This window comes from Lytechinus variegatus, chromosome 1 (assembly GCF_018143015.1).
Source record: "Lytechinus variegatus isolate NC3 chromosome 1, Lvar_3.0, whole genome shotgun sequence".
Taxonomy (NCBI): domain Eukaryota; kingdom Metazoa; phylum Echinodermata; class Echinoidea; order Temnopleuroida; family Toxopneustidae; genus Lytechinus; species Lytechinus variegatus.
The window spans coordinates 81030522-81053994 of NC_054740.1; the positions used below are offsets into that span (position 1 = coordinate 81030522).

Below are 23473 nucleotides of genomic sequence, written 5' to 3' on the forward strand. Positions count from 1 at the left end.
GGATAGGGGGATGGAAGCAGTGGTGTACTGTACCGAGAAAACTTTGTCAGGACTGGGATAACCATATATATATTCTCCTGATGGACCGTCAAATAATTGCAATTTATCACTTAAGTTTTTTTTAACATATCGAGAAGCTGCATGGTTGTAACACATCTGGGCTCCATAACACAAAGGTTTGCGATGAATTGCAAATATGAAAGAGCCGCGCTGATTGGTTCCCGGTCAGTATTTTAAATAGAGTGTGCATGCAACGATGATCTTGATTGGTCATTGGTATTTAGCGATTGATTGCAAACCTTTGTGTTACGGAGCCCAGAACATATCACAAATCATTTTGGTCAACTCTATAGGCCTACTTTGTTGGATTTTGGGGAGGGGGGCAAGTGGTATAACTCCCTCCTGAAATTCAATTTTAAAAAGTATATGAAGAAAGGTTTGAAGACATGAATTAAATTGAATTCAATCAAATGAGAAAAATCTGAGGCGAGTATTCTGGCAAATATATTTTAAAGTCTCATAAAATTGCATTCAGAACAACACTTATTTGGCCTATATGCCTACATGTATTTGATTTTCATCCTTTTTTTTTGGGGGGGGGGCACATAAAAAAAAATGAATTTACATTGACTGAGAAATAGATATAAACTGGTTTCTCTTTTCATGAGCATTTTTAACTTGTGAAGATATATACTAACCAGGGACAGATCCAGGATTTCCCAAAAGGGGGGCATTTTGTACAAAAAAAATAAAAAGCCGCCCAAAAGGCCTTCACTCCTAATGGAAAATTTTACAAGCAAAAAGGGGTCTTCACTTGTGTATGCATGACAAAGTCTCCTAACAAATATTTGTTATGGGTGGAAGGGGGTGGATGGGCCGAATGTGCCCCCTGCCTGGTTCCGCTACTGATATAAACATTCTTACTGTGGTGTTGCAATTAGCAAAGTATGTTATAAGTTGGATGAATTCATTTGATAAGGCAACCTTGAATCAGGAACAACCATTAACTCATAAATGTGGAAATTCATACTCCAATTTACTTATGCATAACTTTGAATTTTGCAGATGGAAGCCCCAGCTAGTCAAAATTGCAGACGAATTAAGATGAAGGGAAACTGAGTAATATCGCTTCTGAAATGATGCTGAAATGTTGATGAAGGAACCCATACACAAATTATTGAACAGCTTAATGCCCCCACCCCCATGCATGCACTGTGAATATTTCAATTACACTAAGCCTATACACACAAAAAATGACACTACACAAAGAAAAGTAGAAGTTTGACATCTTTATTTTTTAAACATCCTTTGCATAGAAACACACAAAATTCAAAATTTAGTACTGTTTGACAGTAATTTCAATGGAATGCATTAATATTCATACAAAATATACAAATTACACAACTTGAGAAGTTTATAAAATACTACAAAATCACTCAGAAAAAAAAGATCAATCCATGAGAAAAGAAAGAAAAATATATATTTAGTCAACAAGACACATCACTTTTCAAAATTGAAAGTATATTAGATAAGATGTTTAGAGACTTAACAACCTTGTTTCATAGTTGTAACAAAATCTTCATTACAACAAATTCATTAATCTTATTCTTCCGACATGGAACTTTAACAGAAAATCTTTGGCACAACCATGACTGGGAGAAATATTATTTCATGAATAAAAAGAAACAGTGTGATATTTTTAAACATGCTGGTGTAACATAGAATATGAATTTTGCTAGCTATCATACAACCATTCCGACATCAGTTCTTGAATATGAAAGGTAAATACTGTTCACAATCATGAATACACATTAAATCATGGCTGAAAAGCTTGCAAGTAGCCTGGTTCCTAGTTAAAATTAAAGTATGAACCAGAGTTACATAGTTTACTTGTACTTGGTCAGAAAATAAGAGTGGGTGTGAGGTAATGTAAGTGTAAGGAAAATTTACCAAATGACAAAATCACTCTTTGGAAAAATAAGATAACTGTCCCAAATAATGACAACGCCCCCTTCAAATGATCAAAACAAGAATCACAGTAATCCCTCAAGGACAACAACCGCAGGACGATAGCCCCTTCGGACAATAACCATCCTAAATTTACATGATCTAGGGCAATAACCCTGTGAGGACAATATTAATATATGATGGAGACTGTTTAAACAATTTTTCGTAGATTTTCACTCATTACCATTGCTTTACTACATTAATGTTTCGTACATATCACCGAAGGCCACAAACTTTGAGGGTAAGATAGGACATTAATGAAAAACACAGAATTTATTTTAGGAAACTTGGGACTCTAAATTACCCCAAGAAAGTAATCCTCATAAGGACAATTACACCAGGTAGGGTTACCCCCTTTTATGATATCTACCCATCATGCCACATATTTATGACCCACTTACTCACTTGACATTTTTCCTACCGGTACATATTGAATCATAGCTTGCTCTTGATATCGAGAAGCATACTAGGTTGCATACAAGGTTGTTATATTTATTCATTTGTTTATTATTCATAAAATCCTTTAAAAAAAAAAAAAAAAAACTTGGTCCCTATGCACTAAAAAAAAAGAAGCATTTTGGTAAAATGAAATTTGAATGGCGATCAAGTTTGATGAATACATACTCAGAAAACAAATGAATGTTTGGATAAATCACACACTAAAGATTCAAGGTAGAATGAATTGATCAGAAAGTTTGAAACTCAACGTTCAGACATCAAGTAATCAAGGCCCTGTAATATTAACCAAAAAATCTACAATTAACTGTACAATAAGCATAGTTGTACATCTATGGAAACCTGTGTACAAAATGTATGTTAATGGGTGCGAATCATACAGACAAGGGGATGGATAGAGCTACAGATGGGATGATAATGGTTGTGCTTGGTATCATCTGGCAAAAAGTACCCTATAACTAAGTCCATTTCATCCAGTACTGTACATTGTATGAGTGTATTGTACAACGTAAACTACACAAAACATTCAGTTTTATGACATTCCTGAATTGTATGGCATTATTAGTTCTGATTTTGGTTCACAGCACTCGGCTCAATTTCCTCAAGGTCTTACAGCAGATGGAATCTCTTTTGTCAAGCCATAATTATTTGAGTTAGCACACCAAAATGAAAAGCCACTTTTGATCCCTCTCATAACCGTTTCCCTTCTAATATTCCCATTTCACAATAAACAATCAAAATAGGACACTTCTTATTGGCATGCTGCGTTAGGTTGAAAAACATTAATTTTGTACTTTGATATGATGTTGAATATGAATAGTCAAATGCACAATTATGTGAATTACAAAAAAAAATGTACCGACAATATGATATTGCAAATGAATACAGTCAAATGTACAATGAGGTGAATTACAGAAACTGATCATTACCTACAAATTTATTCAGTTCTAATAACCTGACGCATATAAAATCCTTTGAAAGATTGCTTTCTGAAAATGTAAAGAATATATATAGCCAAATCAGGCACCATTCATTATATTTTTTCAAACCATATTTTAATGGATGGATGAATTTGATTAAAGCGTAATCTTGTAGCTCAATTAAACTGCACACTTTTAGAAATTCAAATGCAATTGAGTCACACTTAACTCTATGTGAAACTGAATTAATTGCAAAGGATCTACTCAATCAATCTCAACTATAGAAAACAATTTTTGTCATAATGTGTTCCCACCATCCCATTATGCACCAAAATGAACAGGTACATTGGTAAAAAAGAACATGTATTAGTTCAAAAGAGAAAAACTTGAATGGAGATGATCATTCAAAATAATGATCTCTCAGGCTTTCCACAGTCGAAATTGATTAGATCAATCGCATCTCTTTGTAAGTTGGGATCCAGACAGTATTTACATGATGTACTTCACAGAAATAAAGTGTATCTGAACAAAAGCAGAGTAATCATAGATTGCTACTTGACTTTACTGTCAGCAAAACAAGGGCTGCATAATTGGGCTATTGATCATCCCATTCTGTTATACCAATATAAGGCAATAAATCCCCAGTAAATAATTGTCAAACAATATTCATATACAGTAATATTTGTTTCTCTAGAAAAGGCCAACAAACTTTCAAGACCCCTTCCCCTAGGCTTTGGTGAGTAGGATAACAGGAACGATATCCGAGTTGTATGACATATTTTTTCATAAGGACTTTTACAGTTTGAAGTGGTTTTGTGGTCTGACACATTGCAAAACCCCATTTTCTACAGCAAAATACATGTATATCTCATAGCTCCACATTAACTTTTTTTGGTGGTGGCCCGTTCGGGCCACCAAAACCTTCAAATAATTTTTTTTGGTGGCCCACTAATAAGGTTTGGTGGCCCGAAAAATATAAAGAAAAACATTAATTAAAAATGAATAAAACAAACTGAAATATTCTGCAATCACTAACACGTACCACTATTCTTTGTACATCTCGTATGTAAATCGTGCTTGCTGTTATTTTACTTTGCTTATTTTGTGGTAATATATATATTGTCTATCATTGTAAATATGAAATGATTGAAAGAGATAAAAGAATTGTATTGTTCCCAGGTTGTGTAGATTTTTAATCTCCGTATAGACACATACTCATAATGGTAAAGTAAATAAATAGTGCATATATCAAACTCAGATAGATTTACAAAACAATGATTTTTCCTTTCTTCCTTTTTGATTGTAAAACCTAGATTATGCAGGCCCCAATCCAGTTTATTTTCTCTTTTCCAGCATATTATAGCAGGAGAAAATCACATGCTGCAGAATTAGAACAATGTGTAACAGGGGGAAATAATCAAATAAACAAAAATAATTTTTAGAATAGTATATTGAAAAAAGAAAACAAAAATTGTAAAAATGAATACGGTAAGTGAAATAAAACAAAAGAAAAAATGAAGAAAGAAAAAAACAAAGAACAGGTCATAAAAAAAAATTTGAGAAAAAACAAAAGAAAATTTAAGAAAAATAGATAAAACAAAATTATCAAAAAATGGGGAAAATTATTATTATTCAGTAGAAACATGTTCTTTGATCAGGCATTTTCAATGGGAAGGGGTATAAATGGTTTAATCACTGAAAAAAATGAAATGGCAAAAGTTATCTGGAAAAAACAGTGAGAAAATTCCTTCCCTATATTTGAAAATGATGGAAAAAAAATCACATGTCATATCAATGAAATGCCTTCCCAAAGTATTTACTTCCTTAAGAGTGGTTTAAGAAGTCATTTGTAAACAAAAAAGAATGAGCGGCCTATTTATTTTTGGCTCAAAGAGACACAGCTTCAAAATAAACCAAATATCAACATACATACAAATGCACATATGGGACTGTGATGTACTCACCTATGTTTTATGTGTATTAATGCATTTGGAAATCGGTCTTTTTGAGTCAAAAGAGAGGTCATAATTCCTCCTTTTAATGCTTGCAATTAATCAGGTTTCAGTTATATGGACTGTAGAAGGGCATTTCATTGGTGTAAAATGTGACTTTGACGTAGATTTCCAAAGTTCTGGGGAAGATTTCTTAGCAGTAACATTTCGTATCGCAGCTCCCTGAGTCTGAATAGTCTGCTCGTGCACAGCTAGCTGGATTGTTTTCATGCATGCAAAGCTCAGCCAGACAGCCGTTGCGGCCGGCTGAATAATAGTTACTGTATGCTAGCGGTAGGCCTACATACTGTCATGACTATGCACTCTTTGTGTGTAGATTAACAAAAAAGGCGCATGACGAATTGGCTTGCAATTTTAACTGTAGAAGGTTGATAAATGCATGCAAAATCGGGAGAAAAATTGCGCTACTTTGAAAATTATTGGTTGCCCGATTCGGGCCACCAAAACTTAACATTTTTTCAATAATGGTTGCCCGAGATGAATTTTTGGTGGCCCCGGGCCACCGCTAATGTCGAGCCTTGCATATCTCATAGGTTCATGTGCCTGTCAAATATAGGGGAGTCAGCAAAAGTCAACCTTCTAAAAGTCAAGTAAGCAACTGAATGGAAGAATTTTTTCAGACTAGACTGTGCAATACTGTTAGTTACCACTTCTAAGTCAAATTTCACTTGTCTAAGTCAAGCAGATTGCTGTGGTTCCAAGAGAATTGAATTTGGTAGACTCGCCTGCATATCAATCAACCAGATAAACTGTATTACCGTAACTACTGAAATACAACTGTCAGAAATATTGCCTCAACAGGTAGCCTGAGCATCTAGATAAACACTGATTTTACAATTACATGTACATGCAAATTGATTTGATGTCTCAATTGAATATCAAATCAATGCATGTATACGGATGAATATTTGATCTCTAAAAATGTTGCACTCTGTGCTTGAAATGGTGGTGAAAATATCGCATCTAGGAAGATAAATAGATTTATTCTTTTGTTACAAAGGCAACTTGGAATGGAATCAACAATTAGATATGAAACATCAAAAAATTAGTACTATTTTTAAAAGACACACACTTCACAAGTATTAGAATAGATGAATGGTTTCAATATACTCCATATTTACACAATATCTTACACCATATACATACTACTACCATCCTTCATAAGTTAATCTAAATTTCTGCTTCATTAGGTATTTCAGACAAACATCTCTTTCTGACTTTTCTCAAAGTCTCATTTCAATACAAATTATAAAATCTGCTACTCTCATCATACATGTACATGTATCTTGCACCATTTCATAAGTCTTCTGCACTGTAATACGTGTCTGGGCAGTCTGGCTATGGAGACATCTAACAATGAGGAAATTTAACACAAAGAACCTGACTTATTGTGTTTTGTCCATTTTTCTATCATTGAAATTAATGAATACAATGAGTTATTCCATGGAGTTGGGGACTATGATGTTGGGAGAGGGCAAACCTGGTGCAGTTGTAAAATAAGTGGATCTGTGTTAAACATGGGATGATTTCAAATGCACGAACAGAGCGGGTGATCAATTTATAGATTTTTATATGCTGATCCACTATTAAAGCATAGTCTTCTCTACAGGATTCAAGTTATTAAAAGTTAAAAACAAATCACACTACCGCACTGCCTTTCATCAAGATGAAGTAACTTTCATGTAATTAATTTATCTAACCTAGCTATATTACACATCATCGCAGGGCAATAAACTCAGCGTAATCATCCTCAATCAGAATGACATATTCACATGCAAAATCAGTTGGAGGTTTTGTATGGATTTATATTTGTGCACTCATTATACCACGCAAAATAATGTGGAAATGCCTGTTTCTTGAAACATTCCTAATTTCCTATTCCCTTTTTAGTGCATATCTTATGGCTTTTTTATTAATAGCTGAGACAGAAAATGAAATTCATGCATGTTTATCAATTGTCTTGAAATTTGAAAACCTACAATCATGAGAGTAGTCAAAGGTCTTACACATCACATGCAGATAGGACAAATTCGTCTACAGATCAACTTCGTCTGATAGCTCTACACTTGACATAACATCAAAGATGGGATTAAAGCTTACATGTGAACTCCCAAACATGCCTTGGCTTTTGCTTTATCAACCCTTTTCTCAGATATTCCATTGACAAACCCAATATACTAACAATAGTACTCTAATCATACACTATACTGACTTGGAACTGTGTAGAGAAAGATTGTATTGTATCCTGTCCAGATTTGCTATGTAAGAATGCTGTCAATGAAATCCAGCAACCTCTTGTCTGATCTGTCCTTGGGAAACTTCTTGGAGAGTGATCCCTAAAGAGGCAAGGTAGGGAAAAACACAAGACAATTAACTCATTGGCTACTGAATTCAACAATTCCGAACTTTTCACATTTACTATGGGGAAACTCTCTACAACGCACCAAATCGTTTGAAAATGCAAGTCAAATCACAATGGAGAGCTAACAGGCTTTTTACGAAAGTTGGTGGACCAGGGGCCCGTTGCAGAAAGAGTTGCAATCAATCGCAACTCTAAAAATCATGCGCAACTTGATTTTCAACCAATCGAGAGCGCGCATTTGGGACTTGCGATTGATTTTTTGACTTGCGTTTAAACGCAACTCTTTCTGCAACTGGCCCCTGGAGAGCAACAGAATCTCTTGACTCTGCCGATCGTGCGAAGGCCGTGAAAATTGGCATGATAATTGTGTGGGATCTTTTTTTCCGAAATCATTCTTGTATATGAATTAATCATGCTAATTTATGTGTAAATCATTCTTTTTGCTATAATTTGCTATAAAAACTCTTAGAATGCTAATTTTTGGTGTACAAATTCTTTATACCAATTACAAATGAAAAAATCCTGGTTTGAAAATTAATTTATTATGTATTTTATTGTTTTATGAATTTCTTATGTATTTCTATGTTTTTAACTTTTGTTTTTCCTAGTTTTTTTACTAAATTTATTGCAGAACCTTTTTGAAGCACAAATATGCTAAAATCAATTAATTTCAGCTGGTGAAGGTAAAAATAATATCTTTGTGAATAAGATGAGATAACTCAATTTACATTGCCTTTGTACACAAAATCACGTTCAAGAGCAATTTTGGGTCCGACATGCACTTACATAATGTTGCATAATTTTCGAACCATATACCCAGGCATCGTAAATTTGGTCTCAAAAGATGGGCAAGACTTCAAAGTAAAAATTCATCTAGTGGCGCAGTAAAAAAAAATATCGCACAGCAGAATGGTCACCCCCCTCCCCCGGCAGCTTTAGGGTTAAGCTGGGCAGTCACATTCATATACTAACCTTCATTTTGTCCAGAAAGGTCTCCGTCTCAAACCATGTTTCATTCAAAAGCACCATATCAGAACTGTCCTTATAATATTCTACTAGGTATTTCTGAAAACAGAGGGGTGTTTTGAAAGCAAAATACAACACAATTTTACAAAGTAAAAGTAAGAAGTAGGAAATGCCATACCCTTTTGCAGGGGCCGCGGAACGGTTTTCAAAGTGGGGGGGGGGGGGGGCCTGACCGTGCTAAAAATCACAATTATATGGTCATTTTTACGTTTTTGTACACGGTTTTGGAAAAAAGTGGGGGGCTGAAGCCCCTCCAGCCCCCCCCCCCCCCCCCGGTTCCAGCGGCCCCTGTTTTGATCAAGCAGCACACCAATTCATACAGCAAAGTTATTTTCTCCTGCTCGTCTTATGATCACATTTGGGGGATTTCAATTATTTAATATGAATAAGGATGTGGATATAAGATTAGGATATTCTTAATGAAGTTAAAAATGAATAGAAGATAAATAACCTATAAAAAAAAATCCATTGATACAAATAGAGTACACGCTCTATTTAAAGCTAATCATTACATAGTCAGCACCAACTCCCCCCCCCCAAAAAAAAAAAAAACTGATCAGAAAAGTGTTCAGATCATATATCAGATGAAAGATATGTGTATCAGACATTTCACTCATGATTTTAATTGATTTTCCACTTTATTTCAGAAGCAATTTGGAACTGTCACATTTTTCTTTGACTACAAAAGTTGAACCCTACCCCCATTAACAATGTTTAAACCTTTGTTTAAAACATGAATTACAATTTTACAAACAAAAAAGAATTTTGGTGAATCCATGTCTTTTTAATAATAGTGGTTACTTATATAGCACACAGGTTCACCTTTTCAGTGCTCATGGCACTTCAAGGAAAGGAATAAACATATCAACAATAATTAAAAAGAAATAGAACAAGAAATTAAATTGAAATTTGGACTCTCCTGGACAATGTTAGTCTGAAAACTTGTTTATCCAATTTATCCAAATGGATTTATCCAATTCTCACATCTCCTTTGTTTTTTAATTCATCTTGATAAAACAATTTAAAGTACGTTAGTTCTGCCTCATATTTTTTCTACTCACTGACTAAAATGAAAGAACTGTACATTCATTTTAAGGTCTTATAAAAACTGGACTCAGTATTAAAGTAGCTTTGGGGAAATGTACACAAAAAAATAATAAAAAAAATGATATAATGAGCATTGCCCTTAGCAGTCTTACCATCTCGGCTAATACTTCTTGAGTGAGGAATATATCCTGTTGTCTTGTGAAAGTCATGTCCATTGGCATACCATACAGACTGGCTTTCTCCTAATAGGAATAACAAGTGAGAAAAGGGTTGCTAAATTGTCAATACTGAATACCAGATTGAGAAAAGTATATAATGTCAACACTGCTTGACCTCTTTCCTTGAACTTGACTTACAACTGAATGTAGGTTTCTTGCAACGGCCCAATAGTAATCCACAAATACGAGTAACTTTGCCCAAGTAAAAGGCACAGGGAAAAAAGAAATCTATTTTGACTTTGAAGAAATTTAATTTCATATAGGAAACCTACACATTTTTGTAATGAAAATTGCGCCGATTATCTAGATGTCTGGTTCTACCTTGGCAATGATTTGACTTATGAAAGGTCAACATATGTAAGATTTACTGTTATACCATGGCCTGACTTATATATAGCTTGATTTGATCAGTCTCAATGAAAGAAGGCTATCGATATTAACTATAGTGGAAAATAGTAAGATATTGGTATTCCTATGTATACGTACATTGATTGGTTAACATCAGAAGAGCATACTTATTAGTTGACATAATAATAATATTGAATGTACGAGAGCTTATAAATTCAGAAAACATTTTGAAGTGACATTGACATTATAAATGAGAATTGATGTAACTTCTGAAGATTTCCATGGCAGCAAAGATGAGTGTAGTGGATTTCACATCATATCATGTATTCCTGAAGACGACAAGAACACACCTGTCGAAACGTTTACCCCACGAAAGAATACACTACATAGTGTACTGTGAAATGAGAACTGACCCTATTTTGGTTGAATTAACTTAATCCATTACAACAACTAATAGTCCTGCTTACCTCTTCGGGTGGCATAACCCAAACAGCTTTCAACTGTGAGTCTTTAATGGCCTTGTGTGTGTTATATGGAGCTGTGACAACAAAACATAGACATGTGACATTAACATTGGTTACACAAAAAATAACATGTCACTTACTGAACCCTGTGGATAACTGTTCATAGCCTATTGGAATAAAATCCTTCAGTAATGAATGGCTTAATTAAGGAAGTTCCATTTTTTGTTGGACAACTAGGTTTCCAGGTATGTTCAGTATTAAAAACAAGGTCATTCTCATGTTCAACAGTAGTAAAGTCTATGTTCACAATATCATAATTTCTGATCCAGTGATATCAGAAAATAAATAAGTGACTCAAACTCAGCTTTTGATATCATTTTTTAAAATGTTCAAGCTAGACAATGGGACATAAATGCATAAATAAAGTAAATAAACAGCAAATTTAGGCATACTTGAAGCATAGGGTGTCTTGATATCATCTAGGTCATGGTCTCTGTCTTGAAGGGTAATGTATTGTTTCTAGGAGCCCAATCAAGAGCTCACTTTTATGAATTAATGTCATTACTTTGCTTCCAACTGTAGGTAGTATGGTGGTGGTGGTACAAACTTGGTGATGAATATGGTAACATATGATGAAATCACCACCAAATAGAGATGAACCTACCACAGATAAAAGCCACGCAAGGTTGATACGACATCCCATCTCCTTTCAATTTGAGTTGATAGTTCATCTGACATTCTATATCACTGAGTGACGGGTGGGCGGGGCTACATGGATGACTGTGATACCAACCAACGAGCTGGAGCCCTCTACTGTTCATCGACTGACGGATCTCCATTTCAACGCTAGCACCATTCTGCTTCTCACCCAGTCGACAACGGCAAGGGAAAGCCTGCAGAATGCTCATATCTATGAAATCATGAAAAAGTGAAATTTCCATTGGACAAAAAAGAAAGGGAGAAAAAGTGACCCAAGTAAAACCACAAATAAATCAACATGAATTGTGGTCCAGTGGTTACATACTCTCGCTTTTGTCTCAATCAGTGGGTTTCAGATTCAAATGCAAGCCATTGCATTGAATTCATTCAGTAAGAAATTCATCCGGATTTTCATTCACTCTATAGGTTAAGTAAAAGTACCTGGAAAGATATTCACTCCTACCATGATTATGCACTGGGAAGGTGACTGGGTTGAAACCTGGATTATGAGTATTGATAATAATTAGCATCTTGAGCACTCCACATAGCAGAAGCAAGAGCTTGGTAAATTAAATAATTCCTATCCAATATCAGAAATAAGGAAAGCAGGAATATAAGCAAGATCTTATCAAAGATCATGGAGAAAAAGAGTGAATGTGCATCAGAAGACATTTCCAAAATTAATTTTTACAAGGATTCAATGGTTGAGAAAAGGGGTTTCTTGGCAATTGTGGTTACATGTACATTTTTGACACATTTTTGTCACTTGAATTGAACAGAATCATCTATATATAAAAACAACTAATCTGATTTTGGTGTCAAATCATGTTTTTGTAACCTGGGTAGATATTTGTCATCCCCCTAATGGAAGTTCAGAATATAGAATACATAGCCCCTTGTTCCGACACCCTTCACAGTTATAAGACTTACGCTGTGTTTCTGGATCCCACTTTCCAGCTAAATAGCCTATGACCTCACTAGTAGTGAGATGACAATGGAAGTCCTGCCAAATAAAGAGAAGAAAAAAAACACAAAATAAACAAAACAAAGTCACAAACAATATGTCAAGAGAAAAGGTGATAGCATTGAAATTATATCAAAATATCTGGTATTAAGATAACTTTGAAATCCTACATAATTGACTCAAAATGCATTTTTATGGCTTATTGAACTGAATTTACTTACAGCAATAAAAAGACTGTCAATGACTGAAGGTGAATCCTTTTTTATGAATACAAACCCCACATAAAAGGGAAATAATTCACCTAACCAAGACCATTTGTCAGCTCACATTGGGTTACCAGTTGGATAAAACATATTGGCTTTTATTCTGAAGTCCACTTTAACTTTAATAGGCCATTGTCTATCTCCGTTCTAAAATTATGGGAAGCCAAAAATATCAAAATTGCATTTATATTACATTTCCCCCAATTTAACTTGGTTATTTTCCTCATGTTTCGAAAATGAGGATAAATATATCAGTAATTATTCCAAGTCATTTATGAATGATTTGAGTGTCAATTGAGCTTACAAATTGAACCTGTACTGTTAGAGATACCTGTCACAATTTGCTATCCATAGTAAAGCCACAACTTTAGACCAGAGTTTAAATCAAACCCTAGTTTAGAATATGGGCCATTGAATCAACTGCAATTTAAACACAATGAAGCTAATTCCTAGAGATACTACAACTCCCCACCACCCCCCCCCCCAAAAAAACACCTTGTGGTAACTCCTATCCTAAAATCTTTGGTTGAAAAGCTGTAAGGAAATAACCCAGGGGCAAATGATGTAGGACTGCACATGACATGTAACACAAAAATGACTATAGATGCAAAAACTTGGAACTGCTAACAAAATTTGCAGTTCCATAAATGTGTGGTTTCATCAACCTGAGTCACTGGTTGAATTTGGAAATTGATTGCTAGTATTTGAGTTACTGGGCTTATTAATATTTTGCCCTTAAAAAAAACTTACAAAATTCCAATTTTAGAAAAAAACTTACAACAATAAGAAGGCAATTAGTAGTGATGGAGACTGTAAAAGGCTGGAGCTTGCCCATTTCTTTGAAAGACAGACATCTGACCAATTTATGTGGATCTCTGAAAAACACAAGATAAAGAAATGACTTGCTGATAATCTTTACAAATTCATTACCATTCTCATTTAGAAAATGTATTACATGTATTTTTTACAGTACATATCTGTAAATCAATGTCTTTCCATTAGTGAATATAGTTCATCAGATATTTCCTATTAACAAGATGGGCACACCGTAGCTAAATTCGGCAAAGCAAAGAAGATATTTGTGCTTAAATGTGTGCCCTAGGACAGTGCATACCAGTTACCAACAGACAAAAGTCAATTTCTGATGCTAATATCAATGTTAGGGCTCAGAAGGAAAACACGGCTTGAATCGGAACTGGAAGGTCTAACGAAATTTGTTGTCAGGTTTTGGATCGGCCTGGATTTCGGAGCAACAGTACAACACTGCTGCTGCAACTGTTCCTAGCACTAGAGATGCATCAAAGTCTGACCTTGCTTGGTGCAAGCTACAGTAGCTATGCTGCCTTTATCTACCCTTTCATCTGCAGTGCTAGGGCAATTTCGCACTTGGTGATATTAGCAAACTAGCTTTACCTCAATTTTTGTCCCTATTTATTCCCAAGCATCTAATCCATTCTAAACCAGATTTTCAGCCACATCAGGCATCAGGAACGGCTTTATTTTGGCTTCCATCTTAATGATATCATTGTTCAAATTCTCAGTCAGACACCTTCACTCCGCTCTGCCATATACTAGTTTTCATATGGGATGATATTATCAACTAAAAGTCCTGCCCCGCCTCTTCGCATAAATTCGGTCGCTTACTTCAAATCATATAAAAACTACAGCAACGTGAAGTCTGACTGACAACTCAAACAATGACGTTGAGATCAAAGCTAATATGTACGGCAGTTTTAGATGCACGATATGGCTGAAATCCAGGTTAAGGATTAAGTTTAAGATATTTGGGAATACTTTTGAGCTCAGTTCACACATGGAGGTAAATGATTCACATTATTTTGTTGTTTATTTGCAATTTTTCTAAGACCTGACAGCTTCTGATTTTTTTCTGTTTAAGCAACTTGGATCTTGGCCAGGGGGAAATACCCACAGTTCGCCGGTTTCCAAGTTCCAGCCCAGCCCAGCTTCCAAGATTAGCTAATATTACAATCTATTTATATCATTATTGCAGCAAACTTGTTCTAGTTTTCAATAATAATAATAATGAAAACATGAAACAGAAGCTTGGATTATGACTAACCAAAAAGTTCAGACAATTTATATACATGTAGTTGTTTAATTATACTGTTAAGAATGCACAAAATTGGGACATTTCTATAAGCATGTAGCATAGATATGCAATCACTGTTAGTGCTCTACACTGCATGTGTCGTTGTAGAGACATTTAATTCATGGGCATGAACAAGATAAATAGTATATAAATAGTTGGTGAATGAGTGTGACAAGATTATACCTACACATGTTACAGGTCAAAATGTCACAAAGGCAATAACCATATATACTTACTTATTTGCACTTTTCTTTCCTAATGATGAATATGGAATGACTTTGGTATTAGGAGGACTGCTGTCAAGTTTCATCCTCTGAAGATCTTCAAGAAAGTATGTTAATGAAAGCACATCAAATGAATGATATAACTTCCCATATTTATCCCAAATAATTCATTCAAAATTTCAGGTATTTTTTTTAATGTATAGAAGCCACATTTACTTGTAAAAGAAACTAAAAATATATCACTGAAAGGGTACTACAGGCTGAAAATAAAGATATTTGAATCGAGTAAATTTCATGCTGATAAAAAAATGCTGATAATTTCATCAAAATCTGATAACAAATGACAAAGTTATTGGATTGCAGAGTTTAGCAATATTTTATGAAAATAGTTATATGCATGTCATCATAAATATTCTTCAGGTGGGCTAATGATATAACATCCCCACTTTCCTTTTTCTTATGATATTACATGAAATCATATCTATCTCAAATTTTCATACATGCGTGTATATGTCTTTCTTATAATGAAATAAGTTGCAGCAATGAATAATGCTTTAGATCGGTGGTCAATGAATATTTCTAAAAAGTTCTTGGAGGATAATTTCATGCAATATAAAATACAAAAGAACAAGAGGTGATACATATCTGATCATTTGCCAATATTTGCCATGTTTGATTTTAAAGGTATATATGGAGATGAACCTGTTACATATAAACATCAAATTAATGATATCAATATTTACTGTTTTCTGAATGTATTATCTTCAACTGATTTTGATAATCTGCTTTGCAGATATCAGGAAGAGCCAAATTATATGTATAAACAATTTATGGAGTTTTTTTCTGAGACTTATAATGTTTTCCTCTCAGAAGATTAAAAATAAAGAAAAATCATAAACCATGGTTTAACAAAAACCTTAAACAGATGTGTTCTAAAAAAAATAATTTATATAAAAGGTATATTAAAAATCCTACGTCTTACAGAAAAGAATGTTATACTAAATTTCGAAATTCTTATACAAAACAAATACGTGATGCAAAAAGAGATTACTACTTTTCTAAGTTTCATATGTTTAAAGGAAACATTAATAAAACATGGAAAACAATTAATGATCTGTTACAAAGAAAAAGACTCCATAAAAACACCTCTGTATTTCAATGTAACGGTTCACTTATTAGTGAATCTAAGAATATTGCTGAAGGTTTCAATGATTATTTTAAGAATATTGGTCATGAAATAGCTGGAATGAATAATAGTAATACTTGCAACAACTTTGAATCATTCTTGGGTAAAAGTTGTCCCTATACAGCTTATTTTTTACCTATTACAGAAAAAGAAATAGTTAATATTGTTTTATCTTTCAAAAATAGAAAAAAGCCTGGTTTTGACTCTATTGATTGCACTGTTGTCAAAAGAGTTATACATATTATTTCTAAACCACTTTGCAGTATTTTTAATTTATGTATTGAAAAGGGTATTGTACCTCAAGGTCTGAAAGTTGCTAAAGTTATTCCTATACATAAAAAAGGACCAAAAGATTTATTTAAAAATTATAGACCTATTTCCTTACTACCACTATTTTCGAAATTTTTGAAAGATGCATCTATACACGACTTCAAAAATTTCTTGATAAAAACAAAATTCTTTTTAATAAACAGTTTGGTTTCAGAGCTGGACATTCCACTCATCATGCTATCTTAGATTTTTTAATGAGTGTGTCTAAAGCAATTGAAAACAAAGATATTATTATTGGACTGTTCTTAGACTTTAAAAAAGCATTTGACTCCATTAATCACAAAATACTATTAAAAAAACTTTCTCATTATGGAATCCGTGGTGTTACTTTAAATTTATTTCACAGTTATTTGAGTAACCGTAAACAATTTACAGTGTTCAATTCTATAAACTCTAATTATCAAACTGTTTCTTGCGGTATTCCGCAAGGATCAATCCTCGGTCCCATACTTTTTTTGATTTACATTAATGATTTAAATTCAGTATCTCCACTATTAAATTGTTTGTTATTTGCAGACGACACCAATATATTTTATAAACATAGTGATGTGGAATGTCTTACTCAAAACTTTAACTCTGAACTTTCAAAGGTTAGCAAATGGGTTGAAGCAAATAAATTACAACTTAATTATGAAAAGACCCATGTAATGCTGTTCAATGCTCCAAAAAATAGTGCAAAAGAAGTAAATATATATATTAATGGCAACTTAATTCAACATGTAAATACTACACAATTTTTAGGAATTAGTATAGATAAGGATTTAAAATGGAAGACTCATGTTTATGAGGTCTTAAGGAAAGTTTCCAAAACAATAGGAGTAATGAGTAAACTTAAAGACATTTTACCACAAATATTCTTCTTACATTGTATAATTCATTGATTTTACCTTACATATCTTATTGCAATATTGTTTGGGGATCCTGCAAGCAATACTTACTGAACCGCATCTTTCTTCTTCAAAAGAGAGCAGTTCGTATAATATGCCATAAACCCTTTTTAAGTCATAGCAGACCTCTTTTCTTGAAATTAAATATACTCCCAATTTCTTTACTACATGATTTTAAATTATCTGTTTTTATGTATTCCTATTATAATAACCTTTTGCCTAATAATTTTGACAACATTTTTCAAACCAGTAGAGATATACATACATATAATACTAGAAACTCAGCTGATACTCGTGCAATATATGGCCATTATTCTTTCTCAAACAACATATTTTTATGTAGGGGTCCCATTATTTGGAATAAGATCCCTCAAAATATCAAGCAGTGCAAAACCCTTCAAAGCTTTAAAAGACATTTAAAAATACATTTCATGCAGAAAGTCTAATAGTAATACTGATATAGATACAATTGTATACTTTTGTTATGTTTGTTGTTTTGTATTTCCTGATGCATTTTTTTTATTGTGTTGTTTTGTGTTAATTTCAGGATCACTAACTTATAAGTTCCTTGTAACTTCTCAGTGATCCTTCCACTATTCTTGAATATACTCACTTTTGTTATGTATTTTATTGAAATATTTATACTTCTTGATTTGTATGTTTTTTAAGATTGTGGTAAATAAAGTTTCAATTAAAAAAAAAATCATATTGCCATTGGGTGATTTCAAGTACGGTGTTGGCCTCAGTGTTGGTGTTGAAATTTTGATTGCTTCCCCTAGCTCCAAAACTTATTTAGAGTTTGTAAAACTGATCCAGATCACGTTCTTGACATCTCAACAACTAGTGAGTGACTTTTTGGGAAACATCTTTCTTTTATGTTTGGTGTTATAATTGTATAAAATTGACCTAACACCAACACCAAAAGGTCAACACTGAACTTGAAATCACCCATTGAATATTCATGAAGACATGCATTCATGAAAACAAATTAACTGATATAATCAAAATCCTTGTCAAAACTTTGTTATTCCTTGTCCAATTTTAATCACATTCTCACTGTTGTCTGATTTTGCTTTATCTGTTCTTATCATATTATTTTCAGCCTGAGGTACTCCACCCTATGCTGTTAATATGGTAATGCAGTTTCCAACACATGTAGAAAAAGAATCTTGCAAGCTTTTACCACGATGAATTTTTGTGCCAACTTCCATGAGCACTGCCTAAAACCTGGGAAGTAGTTATATCCAAAAAGAGTTTTGCTTGACTTTTGGTCATAATATGTGGTTACCAATGCAACAAAATTTCTGACAATGCAAAAAAATATGTCTTGCCCTTCTTTAGCCCAATACCAATGTGTGAGTCAAATTTCATAGAAGCTCAAACCACAAGATTTTTACCTGAGTTTTCCCCCCACAAATTCATAAAAGAGTGTGTACAGAATAAAGGGAGATCTGCGAAAATGATTTCAAATCAATACTTCAGCAAAATAAACAATTTTCTTGGAGTTTTTTTCTTCACTGACAAGTAACAATAAAATTATTATCTATGAGAAATCGCATTTGATTTTGGTACACTTTTAAAATGCCAGTACTGAATTGTAAATATCAGTACTGGATTGTAACATTTAGAAGTAAATTCCTTAATGAGAAAACGATTGGTGACAGTTTTCCTCAATGCAATTATTGAATGGAAATAATGGCAAAGGTAGGCTGTTTCATAAAGCTTTGGTTAAAGTTATGAATGAATTAAAAAGGAAATCCAAGGGATGTTACAATACCCACCTATTCTATGATTATCATTTTCATCCCCAAGTTTCCTCTTAAGATTTTTGGTGACCTTTGACATCGGTGGACAGGGTCTGTTATCTTCTGAAACCTCCTCATCGACGTCATCACCTGGCCAACCAGGAGATTGGTTACCATTCTCCAGCATGCTCGAGTTGTCATTGGAACCATTGTCATCATCCTATTTATAAAAATTAACAAATTAAATACATGAAACATACATGTGCATCACCTTGGGAGGTGAATAAATTGATATTTACCCAATAGATGAATACAATACAATACTGTTACTCAATTTAACTAAATATCCTTGGGATCGTACACGCAAAAAGAATTCTTTGTTTTGCTGAAGAAATTATGAAAGGATCACTATGATTTTTTTTCTTTTTTAAATATATATATTTTCTGTAAGTCCTGTTTTCTTTATCGCATTACTGATATAGGAAGTGTTTTGACAGACTTTAATGAACTTTATTGCACTAGCTTTTTGTCAAAAATTCAGTTTGGAGAAAAGAAGAAAGCTCGTCTTTAACTTGAGCAAATTCAATGAACGATATTAAACGAAACTCGTCAAAAATTGGGAAAATGAATTATCAGTCTCAAACTTTTCAAAGAAACTGAACACATTAAACATCTAATCAATTACCAAGGCTACTGAAAATACTATACAGAGACTTATCCAATTAATATCTGATGTACTAACTTAGTATTATTCTTACCAAGTAAGGAATCTTCATGTTTCTAAACCATTGTGACTTGACAACATCAAGTTTCTTGCCATTGTATTTAACCTGTTCCAATGAATAGATAATGAAACAAATAACATTTGAATCTGATGAGACATTTTGATTGTTACAAGTGAGTACATTCTCATTACACTGAATATTTTTTTTATTGTTTTTTTGCAACACTTTCAACTGACTATCATAGAATAAGTTCATGGATACTGTGCATCTTGAAATAATCAAGTTTTTTATGTAGCATAATTTTATTTATTCATTTATTTGCAATAAGAGCTACAGTAATACAATCTGTATATAATATGGTGCAATTGTCCATGCAGTATTTTGTAAATAAGCTTACCGAAGCCCAACCACATCCAGATCTCTTGCCAGGATTGAGGATAGATTTGATGTGAATTGCCCAGGCACTTGGTGAGTTGAAGATCTGTTTTTCTTTGCTCCAGAATATTCTACCATCAGTCATCAGGTCAGCAGTAAACTTACTCCCCTTATTTTCAAAGGGGTTGGAGGAAAGAAGTGGAAACCAGGTATGAGTCACTGGAACTAATCAAGATTCAGTTACTATTCATCTATATCATTAATTCCTTTTTTTCCAAATAAAATGAATTAATATTTTAGCTTGTCTTACTATTTACATACAAATTTGGAAGATATAATCTTCAAGTGATTTGGTAGTTATAATACTGGTAGTGGATTGTCATTTCTAAGCTCTTTCACTGGAGCCTAGCATGCAATCCCACGAATTCATTGTAAATTAAAAAAAATAATAATTTGGACCATTTATATAGCGCAGCTACTATATTAATATACTCTACTGTGCTTTACATTTGGTATCATAATATTATTACCCTGGCTGTAGCCAAGCCACCATATAGGTGCTCAAGCATTCAAGGAATTTCTTCCTACCGGGTACCTATTCACCTCACCTGGGCTGAGCTGTGTGCAGCACAATGTGGGTAAATTTCTTGGGAATTGAACACGCGTCCCTCAGATTGAAAGACGAGAGTCTAACCACGAGACCATGATACCTCCATAAAAGCTAGTGTCTCACAATTTAATGAGATAAAAATAAACAAAATCATACTGTGTTGCCTTGGATAAAGGGATTTCAGAGTATCCTATTTAGGCTATATACTTACAAGGTATTCAATGGAGAGACAATCTTTGCCAGCCTCAACTACCCCATCACTCATGAGCATACTCAGTGTGACCCCTCTTCCTGTTAGTATTTTCTCTTTCTTGGGTGGACTTGTAGTAGAAGAGTCTAGACTCTCAGCTTCAGACATGGTCTCTGCTGCCTCATCATCCTTCAGCACATCCCTGCGGTCTTTGAACAAAGAAATATCACGATTTAATGATCATGCTTAGTCCCTTCCGGTGAACACTCAATATTGGAGACTCTCCTATTAGAGGACTCTGGTGCATGTATCATTACTATCACAAATTTCTGCAAAGTGTAGTAGATTTGATTGGTATTTAAAAAGCTAGATTTGTCTGTTTACCAATTTCTTCTATCTTTCATGTAACATGGAAGACTTACCTAAATACCTCATGCATTCTTTTTCTAAAACTTAGTAGAGATTCAAACTGACCTGAAACCTCTTTAGATAATATTTTACGGTGACATATTCAAATAAACATTAGTTATATCTACTACATGTACATGTATCTGATTATTTTTCAGTATTTGATCCAATAATCTTTAATATAAAAAGCATATAACCTAAGGAAAATTGTGGGCCATTGTTTGGACCTACATGTAGTAAAATGCTAAAAATCCTGACGAAGTTTTTTCCACCAAATTAGTGGAAGGTTTACCCAATAGGGACTTGTACGAACAGGTTACCATTGGTAAATGTGGATTTATAATACTACTAATTATTTATAATCATGTATTAAATTTTAGTATTTGTGAAATAGTAATTTTTATCTATAAATTGTTCTTTAAAACGGCATCGCTAATCGGATGTATGTCATAACGAAGCGGTTCAAGGGTCAGGCTGTATTGTATTTGCTTTGTTGACAAACGGATCGAGTGATCTACAAGACATCGGCCTGGTAAGAAAAGTCTAATTTTTACCATTTAAAGTGAAATAATTTGTATCCCTTTATACGCATCAGGCGCATGACGGTTCATAGATAAATAAAATTCACCCCTACAAACTGATTTCACCCTTTAACTAAATCCATCTTTGTTTACATGTGTCTCTTATACATATATGGCCGGCAGTTCAAGGCTCCATGTCTGAAGAAGTATATTTTAAAATATAAAAAAATATTCAGACATGGGAGTCCTCAAAGCTAGACTCAATAGCTATATGTTTATGTATTAAGTTTGGATAAACCTGGCCGTGGCCGTGGGAGTTGCGCAACAGCCGAAGTCACTGCTTTTCCACTTTTAAGTTCATTTTATCCTGTTTTTGTGCATTTCAGGCCAAAAAGGAATATTTTGGCCTAGTTCTTTTCATAAATTTTATGAAATAAGGACAAAAGTCGATGAGCCCCGTCAGGGGGATTTTGCATCATTTACCCCCTATGGCAGCACAGCTGCACAATCGCGAGCCGTTGTGTATCACCACTTGTCCACTGCAATTATCCTGTCTATACTCATAACCTTGTTCATTGAATGAGTGTTTTTAATTCAGAAATAATTTAATTTAATGAATTAAATTTACATAAGAGCCAAGTTATATTATGATGAAAGGCTGTATTAACTGACAGCGTAAGAAAATCATGCATTTGTCCCATAGAAAAAGAGAAAATAAGCCAAATATTTGCCACCCTTATTTTGCCAGAATAGAATGCCACACATCATGCACATGGAGATGTAACTGAGAATTGTTCCTTGAAGTTGAGTGTGTACAAGAAATAAAAAAATAAATGTTAAAAAAACTGGCATGACAAAAAACTCCTAGAAACAGATGGCTGTCTAAAAAAATATCATACATTTATACTGAGACTCTGAGTATCCCCCCCCCCCCACCAGAACACACAATGGTCAAGTATGACCGACCATTCATACCAATTCCCCGGGCATGCACTACACGTATACCAGGCGATTCAGCTCCTGTGCAATTTATATACTCTCTTACACAGAACCGTGAAATTAATGTTCGATATGTGTGCGTGAGAGTCGCACGCAATATTTGTGGAACGTAACTTCACAAGAAAGACAAGACAAGTTAAAAGTACAAAATCAATTATCATTGTCAGAAAATTGTAATTGCATAGCAGTCATGATAGTTAAATAGTTCAAATTACCCATTAATTCATTTGCCGAATAATGATATGTATCACCAAAATAAATCAATGAGAGTCAACTAAGTAGCCGTTTTCAGTCAATTCTGTGGAATGAGGATGAGCCGCATGCTATCTCTTCTCTTTGTTTTCTTTCATGTGAATTGGCTCATTCCATTTCTTTCA

The 23473-nt window shown here is 33.8% G+C and overlaps 1 protein-coding gene across 2 annotated transcripts; it reads right to left on the reverse strand.

The window, feature by feature from the left end:
• Positions 1–5918: 5918 nt before the first annotated feature.
• LOC121424841 (MPN domain-containing protein-like) lies at positions 5919–23463 on the reverse strand. 2 transcript variants are annotated; one of them, XM_041620657.1, is made up of 14 exons: positions 23312–23463; positions 21190–21377; positions 20391–20537; positions 20027–20098; positions 19305–19488; positions 15133–15217; positions 13565–13661; positions 12490–12562; positions 11525–11770; positions 10864–10934; positions 9983–10072; positions 8730–8822; positions 7608–7731; positions 5919–6745 (listed from the first exon to the last, which is right to left on the reverse strand). In XM_041620657.1, the coding sequence occupies exons 1-13, from the start codon at positions 23313–23315 to the stop codon at positions 7654–7656; spliced, it is 1428 nt and encodes a 475-aa protein (XP_041476591.1). In that variant the 5' UTR covers positions 23316–23463; the 3' UTR covers positions 5919–6745; positions 7608–7653. The 2 variants fall into 2 exon arrangements, with proteins under 2 accessions (XP_041476591.1, XP_041476582.1); XM_041620648.1 differs by lacking the exon at positions 5919–6745 and having other exon boundaries at positions 7578–7731.
• Positions 23464–23473: the final 10 nt, after the last annotated feature.